This window comes from Cyprinus carpio, chromosome B7 (genome assembly GCF_018340385.1).
Source record: "Cyprinus carpio isolate SPL01 chromosome B7, ASM1834038v1, whole genome shotgun sequence".
NCBI classification, from domain to species: Eukaryota; Metazoa; Chordata; class Actinopteri; order Cypriniformes; family Cyprinidae; genus Cyprinus; species Cyprinus carpio.
Genome location: NC_056603.1, coordinates 42,395,745 through 42,412,856, shown reverse-complemented (window position 1 = coordinate 42,412,856; position 17,112 = coordinate 42,395,745). Strand labels below are relative to the sequence as shown.

The window sequence follows — 17,112 nt, the reverse complement described above, 5'->3', positions numbered from 1 at the left end:
TCCCTTAAAACACAAAAAGCCATCCTATTTACGACTCTATAGCAATATTTCTGCAGCAGCAGCCTCTGAATAACGATGAGGCGAGGGTTGCATTCATTTCCTAAAAGCTTGCAAAGCATTACAGTTACTGACCCATTGTCACTGACCACATCACACAATACTACAGACAGACAACCTGCTGACCAAAAAAAAGGAAATGTTTGTGAGGGTGAATTTACGAGAAACCGCTTGAGTTTCAACTCCTCAAGAAAATAAAAATAAATGCCTCCAATAATGACCATCGAGCTCAACAACTGACAGAACAACACTGATGAAGAAATATGCAAACTTGTGTAATAAAAGTGTGATTCTCAAGGGTTTTGCAACAGGTAATAGAACCAAACCTTACAGAGGAAACTCTCCTTTCTGGCCTCATATAATCACATAAGATCTAAGTGAATAGTTAATTAAAAAACACTTAGGATAACAAAAAAAATACGATAAAACCCTAAAACCCCCTAAAAATATACACTACCGGTCAAAAGTTTGGAATAATTGGGATTGTTTGTGAAAGATGACGTCTCTTCTGCTCAATAAGACTGCATTTATTTGATGAAAAATGCAGTGATATGAAATATTACAAATTTAAATCGCTGTTTTCTATTTGAATATATTTTAAGATGTAATTTATTCCTGTGATCAAAGCTGTATTTTCAGCATCATTACTCCAGTCTTCAGTGTCACATGATCTTCAGAAATCATTCTAAGATGCTGATTTGCTGCTCAGTTATTACCAGCGGTGCTCAATTATTAATAATGGCTATTGTTAATGTTGAAAACAGTTTTTGGTGCTTAATATTTTTGTGGAAAGCATGATCCCCCCTCAAATTCTTTAGTGAATAGAAATATCAAAAGAGCAGCATTTATTTGAGGAAAAATAAATATTTTACTGTCACTTTTGATCAATTTAATGTGCCCTTGAGCACCAGTCATTCACCATCCATAATAATTGAGCAGCAAATCATCATATTAGAATGATTTCTGAAGATCATGTGACACTGAAAACTGGAGTAATGATGCTGAAAATACAGCGCTGCATCACAGAAATAAATTATATTTTAACATATAATCACATAGAAAACAGCTATTTTAAATTGCAATAATATTTCACTGTTTTTACTGTGTTTTTGAACAAATAAGCGCTGCCTTGGTAAGTAGAAGAGACTTCAAAAACATTTAAAAGTCTTAATTATTCCAAACTAGTGTAGATGGTCAAATAGGTTAAGAGCAAAGGTATGAAACAAGAAGCGAGAGGAAAGACAGACTGATAAAATGATAGACAGAACCAGCATTCATCATCTGAACTCTTCTCTATGACACCATGAGCCTCCCTCAGAGACAGGGATGCATGAGAGACACTGAGAGAGACACTGAGAGAGAAAAAATAAAAAAAAAAAAAAAAAAAAAAAAAAAAAAAAGGAGAGAGAGAGAGAGAGAGAGAGAGAGAGAGAGAGAGAGAGAGAGAGAGAGAGAGAGAGAGAGAGAGAGAGGAGAGAGAGAGAGAGAGAGAGAGAGAGATGGGGGTTTAGCATGTTGGCGATCACATCTCACTGCTTTTCCTCCTCAGCATCTTGTAGCGCCGGTTTATTTTGTTCTTCACCTGAAAAAGAACGAGTCTTTGTTATTACAGTGGCTGCACACTAGAAGACAAACTCCACACCTTACATGTTTTAAGCCTGAAACACAAAGTTGAAGTCAAACCACAGCACACACGCTTTGAGGAAGTGCATCTGTGAGATGCTGCAACTAGCCACACATACAGACCTGCCAACCTTGGAAATGTTTTTTGAGTGTAGTGTTTTGTTTTTTTACTGTTAACCTTAACTGTTTAGTTCATTTTTTGCTTTTTTTTAATGCTATTTAAAAAGAGAAAAAAAATACTCCAGTACACTTTGATTAAAACTCCAGTACACTTCTGCATAGGGCTGGGCGATATGAGCAAAAATTCATATCTCTAAATTTTTTGGATGATTTGCGGTATACGGTAGCCTATATATCTCGCTATTTTGTATTTAGATTTAACAAATAAAGTGAATGTAGGTACATATTATGTACAAAAAAAGGGTTAAAATCACATTGTAACTTTGCAATCTAAAAACAAACAAAAAAGCAGAAGTTAAAGTTACTAAACTAAAAATGAAAATAATAAAAAGCACAAAAGACTAATTGAGTAAAAGGCTATTCTGATAAACCCATTATACTTTACAGTTAGTGCTATCATACAAACACACTTGTAGGTTTAAAATTCTACATATGTCACCTTTATTTTCCAATTACAAATATTTCGGCAAAACGTATATTTTATCCAGTGATTTAGCCATTTCCCTGAGCTCTGTCTGTTTGGTGCACTCATTCTAAATGAAGTCTGTGGAGTTTAGCGGAGAATCGCTAAAGTAAAAGCTCATGCACTTCTGACAGCAAAATGGAAATACTTCCATGGCTTTTTTAATATTTACAGATGGAGAATATAATAATATAAGCCACTTTGAACTGAAACTAGAAACTATAGACTACTAAGGAGAGAAATAAAACACAGAAATTATTTAAATGCAAAACAAACAAAAAGCGCTCTGATTGGTTGAACTCTTCATCTTTTTCTGTTGCTTGTTTTGAATACTGCACGTGGACGGGCGTCACTAGATTTTTGCGTAGTTTAGAGTGACAAATCGTACCAGCGTACTTTGAGGTCAGAATGCGTACAGGTTGGCAGGTCTGCAGACATTATAAACCAGCAGGTTTAGGAGGACAGCAGTGGAGACGCTCCAGAGGAAATGAAGCAGGTACATCAGGAGAATGGAGAGATTAGAGCAGTTAGAGAACCCTGACCTGAACATGAAGATTTTTAACATGACCAAAACCATATTGAGCTGTTAAAAACGATGGAAACTGTGCACTTGAAGAAAATTACAGAAATAGAAACTAAATGATATTTAAGATCCATTTTTCCAACATTCTAAAATTAAATTTGAAGTAACTTAGGCTGTGTTTATAGATAAACAATGCATTCATTTCTAGCCAAAGATGTTTTTTAAATGAAATTTTAATTGTTTTTATCACTATACCAATTACTTTTTCACAACGTAAACCATATTCCTGTTTTTAAAAACTATAGAAACTATAAATTATAGAAAATTATAGAAATAGAAACTAAAGATATTTAGGTACCATATGATTAAACCCTTTTGAAGAGTATCAGAGTAAAACAATGTGACAATAATGTTATACTTAACAGCAGCCAATCAATGCAATATTTTTAGTCCAAGATTTTTTTTTAATACTAAAATAAATAGTTTAACACCATTCCAGCTTTTTTCCACAATAAAAACATACTTGCATTATTAAAAATTGCACATTATAATTATAATTTTACATTACAGAAAATTATAATTTTAGAAAATGAAATATTTAAGACTTGTTTTTCCTAAAAATTCTGAAAAAAATACATTTGGATTAACTACCTATTTAAGGGTATACACTGAATAAAAATTCTTTAAAGGAGTAGAAATATTACAATACAATAAAATATTTTGAATTTGATTTAAAAAGGGTAACACTTTATTTAAGGTGTCCTTGTTACATCTGTTACATGTACTTGGGTCAAAGATGAAAAAGTATTTAAGCATAAAAAAAAAAAAGTGTAATACTGCTTTAAACTGTTGTAGTTTTTCTCCCGAAAAATGCTAAAAGTTTTCTGTTTTATTTAATTGCAATTTTCTTATTGTTTTTCTGAGCAAAAAATAAATATCATACATTTTCCCCTGATTTACAGAAGACACCCAGTAAAATGTCATTCGGTGTAACAATCTCATCAGGCATATTTACAACAAAAATCAATTTATGACATATTAAAAGACTAATTACTTTCATCCCAAATACTAATTAGTTGTAATTTTACATTTTTAACATTTGCCACTATCCTAACTTTTTTTACTAATTTAAAACACAATAAAATTTAGTATGCTCCCTTATTCTTTTATATATTTTAATATGTACACGTCAGAATAAACATGTTGTTTGAATTTTTGCATAAATATTGTGTTACACTGTGTAACATTTTCAATCCAAAAACTTTTGAAACCTTAAAAGTAGACACTTTACTTACATTTAATGTGCTTTCTATGGACATAAAATCACTTTTGTAAATATCTTTTGATGCGGACATCTTAACGTCTTTGACCCACTTACTTTTCTAATAACAATAAATGATGCATAATTAAATGCAAGTAACCCTAAGCCAAACCCTAATCATATAACAAATACATGTAGTTAATTAATATTACTACACAGTACTACACTCTAACAAGGACACCTTAAAATAAAGTAACAAAAAAAATTTAAAAAAAACTTTTCATTTAAGTTATCAAAGGTTCTTTAATAATTTGTAATTATACCGAATCTTTGTTTTTGTATTTCAAACTACAGAATTTGGGATTACATGTCTTGTGGTCTTATTCTGGTCCCTTCCCCTATCCGTTAACTTCTAGTCGTATTACAGAAAAACAAGGCAAAAATAGTGCGCGATCTGAAACTGATTTTTTCAGTGCACGGAACTTTGTTCTGAAATGCACAGTAATTTTGTTATCACAGCTCCTCTGCAGCTTTAAGACACGCATGCCTCACCGTCTCCCTGTGTGTCTGAGGTCCAGAGCGTCAGGTTGTCCCGTAACAGCTGCATGATGAGCGTCGAGTCCTTGTAACTGTCCTCACTCAGCGTGTCCAGCTCCGCTATCGCATCGTCAAACGCCGCCTTCGCCAACCTGTTGGAGGAGCGAGTGAAGCTTTTCAAAGTGCTTATCAACCAGGGGCTGCAGGGTGAAGTATTCAGATTAATAGAAATATTAGCATTAAATAATTACATTAACTACTGTCACTGCTCATCCATAGGTTTCAGTGCATATTAATATGGGATAGAACAGAAACAAGTTATCATCAAACATTACACAGTTTGAGTGAGGAGAGATGAAGCCCAACCTGCAGGCGCGGTCGGGGGAATTCAGGATCTCGTAGTAGAAGACGGAGAAGTTGAGAGCGAGTCCGAGCCGGATGGGATGTGTGGGCGGGAGCTCAATCATGGCGATGTCACTGGCAGCTTTATACGCCACCAAACTGTTCTCCGCTGCTTCCTTCCTGTCGTTACCCGTGGCAAACTCTGCTAGGTACCTGTGGTAGTCGCCCTTCCTGCAGACACGCACAATAAACACCAAAATAAGTGTGTGTCAAAAGACTCGTTATCTTCTAATTAGCACCAATGACTGTTCTGAGCTCTTGCGGTCAAAAAACACACAAAGCCACTATAATGAATAAAGCAGACCACTGTAGGCCGGAACAACACATTTCATACTATACACACAATTTTTTTTTTTCCAATGTTTTATATAAAAATTTGATAGAAAAAAAAAAAAAAAAAAAAAAAAAAAAAAAGTATTATGCACTTAAAGGGACAGTTCACCCAAAAATGTCCAGTTCATAAACAAATCATTCTTTTGAACCGGTTCTTTTTGAAATGAGCCGAAATAGCGGCGTATTCGATCCTATGATGAATGAAGCGATTCAGTGCTCCAGTTCCTCCAACAGTCACTGACCTGAAGGAAACCATTCGACTCGAACCAAAGACCGATGATATGCGCAGACGTGAACAAAGCGATCGAACGAAGGGGCCAAGTTAAAGTTTTTATGGCTTCTCATTGTTTATATAAAAAGGTGGGATCATGAAGACTGGTTTGTTCACTTTAAATGCTTTAGACATGCAAAACATCCACGTTTTACATCATTACTGTGCACTTTAATAATAGAAATGCATATACATTACATCACTGCATGATTATGTAAGCAAACTGGTGAACCAGTTATTCGAATCAGTTCATTGAGATGAATTGTCCAAAAGAAACAGTTCACAGAAAAGAATCGTATTTCCCCGTTTGCCTGAGGCTCTGGATAACACGTTATAATGTCATATATTAATGTTCAGATTCTTGCACAGACTGAACAGGTATTAATTTTGTGTTACCATTTGTTTTTAACTCTCAGAGTCATGGTAGCCATTTACTTGCATTTTATGAATCACCAAGGACCTATAAAGTCCTAAATGCATGTTTACGTCACAATAAAATGTTTAGCAATGCAAACAAGAAAGTGCATGCATTTAGGACTTTACAGGTCTCTTAGATGGACGAGGTTCTGTGTGTTAAATATTACTTTATTTGTGAAGAGCATGGCAGTATTCCCTCATGTAGGTCATGGATTTGGTTTCCTAGAAACATGCATAATTATTAACTGTATACCGTGAAGCATACTAATCATGCTCGCATGTACTTTGCTTCGTCAAACACCTACATTTTGTAGTAGAAAACTTTGGATTCTCCCGTGTTGGCTGCAGGGATGAGGTGTTTGTCCAGTACATCCAGTATGTCATTGCAAACAGATTTCAGCTCATTCTCAACCTGCAAAACATTAGAGGAGTTATAGTGGCATCATGCACATCTAGATTACTGCACACATTAATCCACAGAGCTCACAACTCAAGGCATTTCAAGTTATGGATCGACGTATAAAAGTATGATAAAAGAAAAAGCATTAAGCTATTATAAACAATTATTTGAATAAATTAATATTCATGAATATTATGTCTTTAAAACATTAATGGGTTACACAATGTAAGAAAAAAAATACGTTTCACTTAAATGTATGGTTCTTCTGTAATTCTGCGGTGTTAATTATTATTGTGCTGTTTATTTTCATGTAGCATCAATATTTTGGTCAGGTAGATTTTAGAACTTCTATCATTAATTATTAGGGTTGCAAAAGGGTGGAAAAGTTCCGGAAACTTTCCAAAAATCCCTGGAACATTCCAAAAAAAATCCTGGAAAGTTTCCAAAAATTACTGGAACTTGGTCTTGGTACAGATACATTTCTTAGCTTTTTTAGTTATTGTTGTTGAAGATATTTTGCTTTTGCATGGATGGGAACATTCTAGAGGTTTGTGTAACACTCCAGAACATTGTGAGACTGGTCATAAAAGACAAAAATCATGAACAAACCTACACTTTTAAAGTTTTGGACGACTCGCACCGAGTATCTGTTTATGTTAAACTGTTGTTAGCTCAGTATTACGCATGTACCATGACATTTTTATGCTTGAGTAATAACAGATCAGCTTGTACAAATGTGTATTTTTCATGCACTATCAATGATGCACAAAAAGCAATGTGCTTTTCATATTCAGCACGTCAAACTTCATTAAGCAACATTAAAAACACCGCTGTCTAGCATTTACTTGAATTTGGAGAAGATCACACAAGACGATCACAGTGTAAGAAATCATAACCTGAGATGCACTGTCACTGGTTTAGGATTATGTTTTCATATTAAAACTATGCCAGTTCACTGCAGATGCTCACCGCTTGTCTGTATTCTCGGATCATTTTGAGCTTGCCCTCTCCTCCCTTGCTCTCCTCTTTCTGCTCGATGCTGCTGATGATCCTCCAGGAGGCTCGTCGAGCTCCAATCACGTTCTTATACGCCACCGATAACAGGTTCCTCTCCTCTACTGTGAGCTCTATGTCCTTTCCCGCGACGCTCTTCATAGACTCCACCATTTCTGAAACACAGAGAAGAATCATCCTAAGATCTGGAGTGCAAAGGGGACAAAAAACACAGATTTAGCACATAACAAAATTGCACGCCTGAGTGGTTAATGTCAAAAGTAGTAAGTTCTGATTTCATTAACGTCTGAAGCAGACGCTAGGGTTTAGAAAAGTGCACTCTCATTTAGCTCAAGACATTTCTCTTCTGCATGAATTAAATTTAGTTTAACTGGTCAAGTCTCAATGACACAGAAATAGCGACAATAACTGAGCAATAATGCAATAATGAGCAAACAATAACTGTTTCTACAAATATCTTTCCCGATATTTAAGCATTTCAAGGATATCGGTTTTGTAGCATTGGAGCCACTGATAAATTCTGCCATCTTGTGGGTGTTTTATGAATTTCATGCAAGACTGAAAAAAAAAAAAAGCTTTGCTTTAATAAATATTATTTAACAACTTGTGTGTTGCACAAATGCTTGATTATGTAGTTAAAGCTCGGTGCTAAGAAATAACATCAAACTCACGCTATCGGTCAAGTCAAATAACTTTACAAGACTTGAATAAAGTCTTGAATGAGTGCATGTTGGAAGAAAAAACAGCTTAATTTATTTATTGCTCCATCATAGGCACAATGCATATCAGTTATGGCCTTGTTTCATGATTTATATGTCGCCTGCTGTGCTTGGTAATGCATCAAAGCTCAAATTTTAGTATCCATCTATGTTTGTTAGTGTCTATCTGACAAATCTAACTACATAGATTCATTGTAAAAACCTTCAACCTTGAAGCTTTTAAAGGTAAATCATCCTAAAAGCCTTCTCCATCGAGTTCTCTTTCATCCAGAGTGCTGTGTCATTCTCAACAGACCATGAAGAAAGTACAGAACATGACTGAAAAGCTTTCTAAAAAAGGTGGGAAATTGCATATTTAATGCACCAGTGAAAACGACTGAGAAACACTATGCATTGTCCCACAAGTGTCCATAAAAGCATCCAATACATCTGATCAACCCACAATCAATGAGTGCATTCAGCCTAGTCATTATTGCATCAGCTAAAACCTGCACCCAGTGGGATTTTTATTATTATTATTATTAATCAGGTCATTAGTAGCGAAATGAAAACAATGTATCATTCAGTGCATGTTTAAATGCTCTTTTAGATCAAAGTTCCAGCAATGCAACTAATTCCAGCAGCGTTCGCGGTCACAGACCGTTCTGAGCAACGTTTACTTCAGATTATTAATAACAATGCAGAGCTAGGCCTTTCCAAACAACAGCTGTCCTGGATTTTCTTCGCACGTCGCCTGAGAGACACGGATAGCGCTTGTTTTTGTGCTCATCACACAGTTTTATCAGAGATGCGACATCTCTGTGTTCTCTGCTGCGCGTTAATTCTGATGCGTGACACAATCTGAGGAAAACATCACCTCACCGTCGTATCTCTCGGCTTGCTCGGCTAGTTTCGCCTGATAAACCAAGTGCTCTCGATCTGCCATGGTTAGCGGGGACCGGGAGGAGGCGGAAAGTGAAGGTAGGAGACGCTGTTTGTGCGCGCAGACGGATGCAGAGTAGCAGCAGCTCACGGTCCTCGTATCCTACCGGCGACTAAATATGGCGACAGAACTCCATCCGGGAAACTCGCGCTGCGATTCCTGCGCACTTCCTTCGCGACGGAAACGGCTTTGCGTGATTTTTGTGACGTTCGTTAAAAAATAAATAAAAATAAAAATACGTCTGTGGCAAGAAGTTTAGTAATTCAAAGCTCCAGTAGTCGTGAATTAGTTTTTTTACTTGTCGAAATTTAAATTCCACTGCTAGCGATTATGACGTCAAGATATTTTTAATCAAATTATGACTTGTCATACTGTACATTACATTGAATTCTTAATTGTTTTTTAATTACATCTTAATCTTTTCATCATTGAATATATCCAGAATATTTTTTTTGGTCTGAAATGAATACTTTAATTACTATTCAAAATAGCCTAACGTTGTGTATATATGTGTGTGTGTGTGTATCTGAGTAGTCAAAACTTAATATTTTAAATGTAAAACTCAAATTAATCAAATATGTCATTTGCAGGATAAAACGGAAAGCCCAACCCAATGTAGTCATTCATTTCTATAAATAAGATGTTATATGGCAAGCCAATTTATACTTTAATGCTTTAGTTTGACAATTACATTTTAGATAGTTACAAATGTTTTGTCAAGTGACTAATGATTCAAGCGATCTGTTAGTACAAAATTCCATGCAAGATAATATATATCTTATTATATATACATATATTTCACACATTGAGATATTGAAATGATTTACAGTTTCATACTTTATCATAGTTTTAAGCATGTAATATTTCATATTTATATTAATATTCAAAATAGCCTAACGTTGTGTGTGTATATATATATGTATGTGTGTGTGTGTGAATCTGAGTAGTCAAAACTTAATATTTTAAATGTAAAACTCAAATTACTCAAATATGTCATTTACAGGATAAAAAAGAAACCCCAACCCAATGTACTCATTCATTTCTATAAATAAGATATTATATGGCAGGCCAATTTATAATTGAATGCTTTAGTTTGACATTTACATTTTAGATGTAAGATGATCTTATTAGTCACTTTACAAATGTTTTGTCAAGTGACTAATAAGATGATTCAAGTGATCTGTTAGTACAAAATTCCATGAAAGATAATATATATCTTATAAATCTTATGATATATACTGTATATATATATAATTTTCACACAATGAGATATTGAAATGATTTACAGTTTCATACTTTATTTTATCATAGTTTTAAGCATGTAATATTTCATATTTATATGAAATTATAAGGCATTTGAGAAGTAGTAGAAGATGAAAGCATGGTAAAACGTTTCCAAGTCAGATTTAATCCGATTTTCACAATAGAAAAAGAAAAGACTGAAACCCTGTACTGTTTATTACTCGTATTAAAAGGATAGTTCACCCCCCAAAAGAAATAAAATTCAAACATGATTTACTCACCCTGGTGTTCCTCTAATAAAACTGTTACTGTAACAAAGCGTATGCAGCTTATGCCCACTCACTTCAGAATGACTCTGCTCTTACCCTTCAGCTGTTTTAACATAAAAATGTTGAGAACTTTTGCATATGGATGCAATACATTTAAAAGGAGAAGGCGGCAAGTAAAAACCTCACTAATAAATTCTCTGCTCACCCTTTTCTGACATATTGCGAAAGTCTGATACTAAATGGTCTGTCATCTCTCCTTGGTCATTTATCTACTTAAACCAAGTTTGCAATGAATGCGGAAGCGAAATTAAAGTTAACCCATTGCAAATTTATTTAGTGCAAAAGAGGTGTGATGTTTGGCATAATGATGATCCTCGTCCTTTCACTGGTCATCTGTGGAGAGGTACCAAGTTGCACCTATTGACAGAAGAATAAAAATGCCTCTAGTTAATGATATTCAATTGTTTTTTTTAACAGAGTTCTTTAAAGCCTTTACATTTCCTAATTAAATTGAATAAATACAATAAAAACATTACTCACCCCAGTAGTCCTCTACCAGACCATTGCTTCGGAGTCAAATTAAGATGTACTTCCTGTCCACTTCGAATTACTCCAACACGCAGGGATTTCTACAGTAAACAGAAATCAACAAAGACGAAATTAAACTGAATCGTGTAGCATATGATCAGGAATGTGACATATTAAAAAGAATAAGTAAATGCGCTACAGTTTAAACTGAAAGGAAAGAGTTTGGAGGTACAACAAACCCCTTCACTATGTTGGACAACAGAAGCGACGTCACGCAGATTCCTGAAGTTGTGCGCATTTATGGACCCAAACTCTATAATCTCATCACCAACTCGCAAACCCTACACACAGAGGAGAACAGAAACCTCTAGCTGCATCATCAGTTTCTGTATAGACTCGAGAGATTTAAGTACTACTATGAAATGAAATAAACCTTGCAATCAGCAGCTTAGAAGAACACAATATGTCATCAGTATAATGTGAGAAAAGTCCACATGAAAGCATTTAAAAGCTGTGACCTATTTTACTTCTCTAATGTTGCATATTCATTTACAAGCAAAGCTTTTTAACTTTTAAGTTAGAAGAGGGGCACAAACTCACAGCCTGAAAAGCAGGGGAGCCCTGTGTCACGGCGTCCACCAGTGCAAACGGAGCTGGCAGAGACACGGTCGGCTCAGTGACTTCCATTTTTGCCTCATCTTTCTTATGTTTGACCCTTGCTGTTGCATGCAGCTTATGAAGTGCCTCCTCGATCTCCACCATGATAGCCTTGTGATCGTTCTGTAAACCTAAAAATTATATTAAAAAAAAATTAAGACCTTGTAAAGAAACAAAAATGGCAAGGATTAGTATAGAGAGAGAGAGAGAGAGAGAGAGAGAGAGAGAGAAGCAAATCGGCATATTAGAATGATTTCTGAAGATCATGTGACACTGAAGACTGGAGGAATGATGCTGAAAATAAAAATTCAAAAAAATTCAAAAATTCAAATTAAAAATTCAAAAATTCAAATTAAATTACATTTTACAATATAATCACATAGAAACAGTTTTTTTAAACAGTAAAAATACTTCACAAAATAAATAGCATAAGAGACTTCTTATGCTCAACTTTGCAGCCTTTGTGAGAGAAGAGACTTCTTTCAAAAACGTTAAGAAATCTTAATTATTACAAACATTTGACAGGAAGTGTATATATATATATATATATATATATATATATATATATATATATATATATATATATAGAGAGAGAGAGAGAGAGAGAGAGAGAGAGAGACAGTCATTTATAAAATACTGTAATCAGATTTTGTAATTTTGAGGGTTTTTCTGTACAATGACACCAATATTTGACATTGCTATACGTGTAGGGTGTACACAAACTTCAGTGTGTCACTGAATGTCATTTTAGTGGGTGTTTTCTGCAAATCATCACAAAAATCAAATTATAACTAAAAATGAAATGCTTAGAAAAAATTTAATTAAAGGGTTACTCCACCGCAAAATTAAAATTGTCATTTATCACTTACCCCCATGTCGTTCCGAACCCGTAAAAGCTTTGTTCATCTTCAGAACAACATTTAAGATATTTTGGATGAAAACCGGGAGGCTTGTGACTGTCCCATAGACTGCCAAATAAATAACAGAGTCAAGGTCCAGGAAAGTATGAAAAGCATCGTCAGAATACTCCATCTGCCATCAGTGATTCAACCGTAACGTTATGAAGAGACGAGAATACTACGAAGAAAACAAAAATAACGACTTTATTCAACAATTCCTCTGTGTCTCTCCAAATCAGCATAGCGCCATTTAGCCAATTCTGATCTGTACACAGATGGCGTACGCTCTTCGGTGTCAGCTGCTCCACGAGGATACGTTTTTTACGTGTATTTACTAGGGCTGTGACGGTCGCCCTAGTCGGTAGTGCACTAGACGTCACACACTCTATAACAAGCATAATAATAAGTTTCGTATACAAGTGTAATAACAATAATAGTTGCAAATTGGTTTATTTAGGCTATGTCTATGGTAATTCACAAATTACCTCAAACGCCATACGCAGCATTTCCTTTAGATTGGCAGGTTTGAGCACAGGAAAATACAGTTTATGCATTCAGCAAATTAATTTTGTGTTTGGTGATGGACCTCGTTGGGAAACCATCATTCATGTCACCCATCCTCATTTGTACAAGTTCCTGTGATCGCAAACGCCTGGCTGGTCAGGTTAGGCTTTCTCCAAACTTGACGAATACAAACGAGACAGCGATAAATGAAAGATGTTAGCAATTCCTTTTTCAAAAGAGAGCTCATGCAGACGAGTTAATGCGCCGCTTGCTTGGCTCCTGAACAGTGTCACACCGCCGCGTCGCAACAGGTGGAGTCTCGTGTCTACACAGGACATCTGAACTCTATTACTGTATTATATCTTTGATATTTATTTTAGTATTTTGCAGGCTGTGTATTCACTGACGGAAGTGCTAAAATAAACACAAGCTGACAAGTTGAATCAGGTGTGTGTTAGATGAGAGAGACCGTGCTGGGCTGCTCCAGGACAGTTTTGAAAACCATTTCAGAGACATGTTCTTAAATGTGACTCATATAAATATATTAAATGCATGCACAGTTTTAAGTCAGCTTTAATTGCTTTTTTGGTAACTTCATGCCTTAACTGACCACAACATTGCATGCATGTAGTTTATTAAGTGAAGAGGAGCACGTGTCTGAAACGTCTCCCGTTTTCAGTCATTCTGCGACTGAATAAATGCACTTCTTGTCAAGAGAAAAAGTGACAGAAGCAGCAGTTGTGCAGGCGATTAATGTTTTCAGTTTATGTTTAAATTAATATTATATTATATTATATTATATTATATATACATATATATCTCTCAACACCGCATCACCGGCGGTAGTTGGTCACATTACCACCGCGATGGTAAAAATCTGCCACCGTCACAGCCCTAGTATTTACGCTTTGGTCTGAAAGCAAACAGCGCATTGGCACACCGCGGCTGACACAGAAGAGCGTACGCCATCTGCGTTCTGCTCAGATTTGCCAAAGAGAAACAGAGGAGAGGAATTGTTGAATAAAGACGTTATTTTTGTTTTCTTCATGTACAAAAAGTATTCTCGTCTCTTCATAACGTTACGGTTGAATCACTGATGACAGATGGACTATTCTGATGATGCTTTACATACTTTCCTGGACCCTGACACTGTTATTTACTTGGCAGTCTATGGGACAGTCACAAGCCTCCCCGTTTTCATCCAAAATATCTTAAATTGTGTTCCGAAGACGAACAAAGCTTTTACGGGTTTGGAATGACATGGGGGTAAGTAATTAACGACAATTTTAATTTTGCAGTGAAGTAACCTTTAAAAAGGACACATTCTAACATACAAAAAAAAAATTATGCTTGATTCAAATGTTACTGCTTTGAAGCTTGAAAATCCCTTATCATCTTTTACCCATTCATACAGAAATTATACATGTCCAAAAGCCAATACTATTATCATGAAACTTTTTGTATTCATTGACATGAAAAGGCGTAAGAACATTCATCACAATCATCTAACACACAGGTGAAGAATGTACTCACAGGAGATATTGTGCCTTGCTGTTCGGACCTTGTACAAATCCACATCTGCACGAGGAAAGCCTTCCACATCAACCAGAGGAGCGTCCATGCCTACACCGGCCTGCCGTGCAAACACACACACACACACACCTTATGAAGCAATTTCTTTAGAAGAAATCTATGGCCAAAACCCAGCCATTGAGCCAACTAAGATGGCAGACCAACCTCAGTTTAATCGAACGTCTGACTGCATAGAGTCAGATTTCTTTTTTTTTTTTTTTTTTAATTGATATCTGAACATTCTACCAATAAAAAAAGTATTAATCCAATTTTGCAAATGTGAGAAGTGCAGAGTGGGCTTATAAGGTACATGGGTCAATGACAATTTTGTCCTATCTAGTATTCAGAATTGATTGGTGGGGAACAGGAACTGATATTATTATAGAGATGTCTGTTATTTCATGTAAAAAAAAAAAAAAAAAAAAAAAAGTATTTGGAAATTTAACAAAAGGAATAAAGTTCAAGACTACTTAATAATTCACTTAATGTAAAAAAAAAAAAAAAGATTGAAAAACAAAACTATCAATTTAAACGTTATAAGTATAGAAACAAATAACAAAAAGTATAAAAATATGTTGTTTAGGTAGACCATCACTATTGTTAGTCCTTATGTGTAACCAAGTAACCATGTTTTTTGGCAGATTACTATTTTTATAACAACAGATTTACTACCATGATTTTAATACCATGTTTAAACTATGGTTATTGTTTCAAAATCATGGTTAATTTTTTTTTTTTTTTTTTTTTTGGGGGGGGGGGTAGTATGTTTAATTTTCGTGAGGGAGTTTGAGAATTGAACGACACTGAAAACTTTGTGTGCATACTGTTTTAATTTGGGAAACATATTTTGTAAATGTACCACTACATTGTATTCATGTTCTGTCCTTCATTTTGACATCAATCTGACTCCATACAAACCAGCTTGTATTGCAGATGCTGTGTTTCGGTCAACCATTTAAGTAAATCTAACTGTACAGTATATTTAGGTCGCCATCACGTCACGTTTCTCTCGTTACTGTAGTTCTTGTTTACACATTACACGTTAAACGCTTTCCAGATGGAGTCAAGCTACGCAAGGCACGATATGAACGGAACGCACGAGCGCCAGAGCCGTGTTTGGTCGTTCCCTCGTCGAGATATAAACCTTAAAAACCGCTGCGTTCAAATCAACTCCATTTGTTGCTCTGCAAAGAACGCGTTCTGTGAGAACGACCTAATAAACAGCTTCCAAGCAGCCAACAAAGTGTCTCTTTGAGTTTAATGACAAAACATATTTGAATGCACAGATATTAGTATCTGAGGTTTGAACTCACGGTTTGGAGCATGTCGTGGTATGCTTTAATCTGCTCTTCAATGTCATCCTTTCTTTTAATCAGCAGTCGAACATCGTCTTCGGTAACATTTGGCTTAACAGCGTTGTTTTCCTCAGTCATTTTCATGACAAGTGCTGCCAAAAAGCAACGGAACGGTCTTTACTAAAGTAACTAATATCTAAGTGCTCATTAACTATAGATTTTTGGTATTTTATTTCAAGAAACCTTCCAAAGGTTCTCTCCAAATGATTCAACAAACAGAAGCAGTGGAAAAGATTAATTTACTGATCCTATTTCTTCTGTGGATTCACTGCCGAGTTGCAAACAAACTAAACGACGCATTACTGCCATCTATGTGTCGGAGTGTGAATCTGACGTGTAAAAAAATAAATAAAATCCACTAGATAAATCTTCAAGGAAGATGTTCATTTTTGCGTGAACTCTCTTCAAAGTCTATAAAGGGATTTCGTATGAAAGGACAAAACTGCAAAAAACAATAAATACATAAATGATGAAATGTCAAGGATAAATAAAAAGCAGTAACTAAAATAAATAATCCAAAATGGTAGCTGTATTAAACATTTCAAACAATTTAGAAATACATGAATTAGGCTACTTTACAAATTTACTAATGTATAAGGCTATTCGTTGAATTAGTAGCCTAATAATAGTTTATTTATGGACCTTGAATTCCTAGGGACTCATTTGTTTATAATCCATTTATTTTCAAGAATTGTAACAAAGCGATTCACTAGAAGTTCTAGTGAATCGCTTTGTTAGAACAATTCTTGAAAATAAATGGAATTTTGAATGGAATTAGTGAAATAAATCAACTTTTTGATGATATTCTAATTATATGGCCAGCACCCGTAGGTCCGTTCTAAACGGTCCTCTTTATATGTAACTTTGGAAGGTTCAATTCATTCGAGTGAATCGGTTCATTCGAAACGGACCAATTTGGTTCGCCTGTCCTCGAATGTAGCTTTCGAAAGTCCGATTCATTCTA

At 35.2% G+C, this 17,112-nt stretch overlaps 2 protein-coding genes across 2 annotated transcripts; both read right to left on the bottom strand.

Moving 5' to 3' along the window:
• Nucleotides 1-1,467: 1,467 nt before the first annotated feature.
• On the bottom strand, nt 1,468-9,271 carry LOC109109305 (14-3-3 protein epsilon-like). Its single transcript, XM_042728746.1, has 6 exons — nt 9,062-9,271; nt 7,437-7,636; nt 6,373-6,479; nt 5,011-5,217; nt 4,660-4,796; nt 1,468-1,639 (listed from the first exon to the last, which is right to left on the bottom strand). Exons 1-6 carry the CDS (start codon nt 9,123-9,125, stop codon nt 1,587-1,589), a joined length of 768 nt encoding a protein of 255 aa, XP_042584680.1. The 5' UTR covers nt 9,126-9,271; the 3' UTR covers nt 1,468-1,586.
• A 1,669-nt stretch (nt 9,272-10,940) lies between these two features.
• Nucleotides 10,941-16,530, bottom strand: LOC109109380 (26S proteasome non-ATPase regulatory subunit 9-like). The gene is made up of 7 exons (XM_042728744.1): nt 16,392-16,530; nt 16,107-16,240; nt 14,755-14,854; nt 11,762-11,949; nt 11,401-11,502; nt 11,174-11,262; nt 10,941-11,050 (listed from the first exon to the last, which is right to left on the bottom strand). The coding sequence occupies exons 2-7, from the start codon at nt 16,230-16,232 to the stop codon at nt 11,023-11,025; spliced, it is 633 nt and encodes a 210-aa protein (XP_042584678.1). The 5' UTR covers nt 16,233-16,240; nt 16,392-16,530; the 3' UTR covers nt 10,941-11,022.
• Nucleotides 16,531-17,112: the final 582 nt, after the last annotated feature.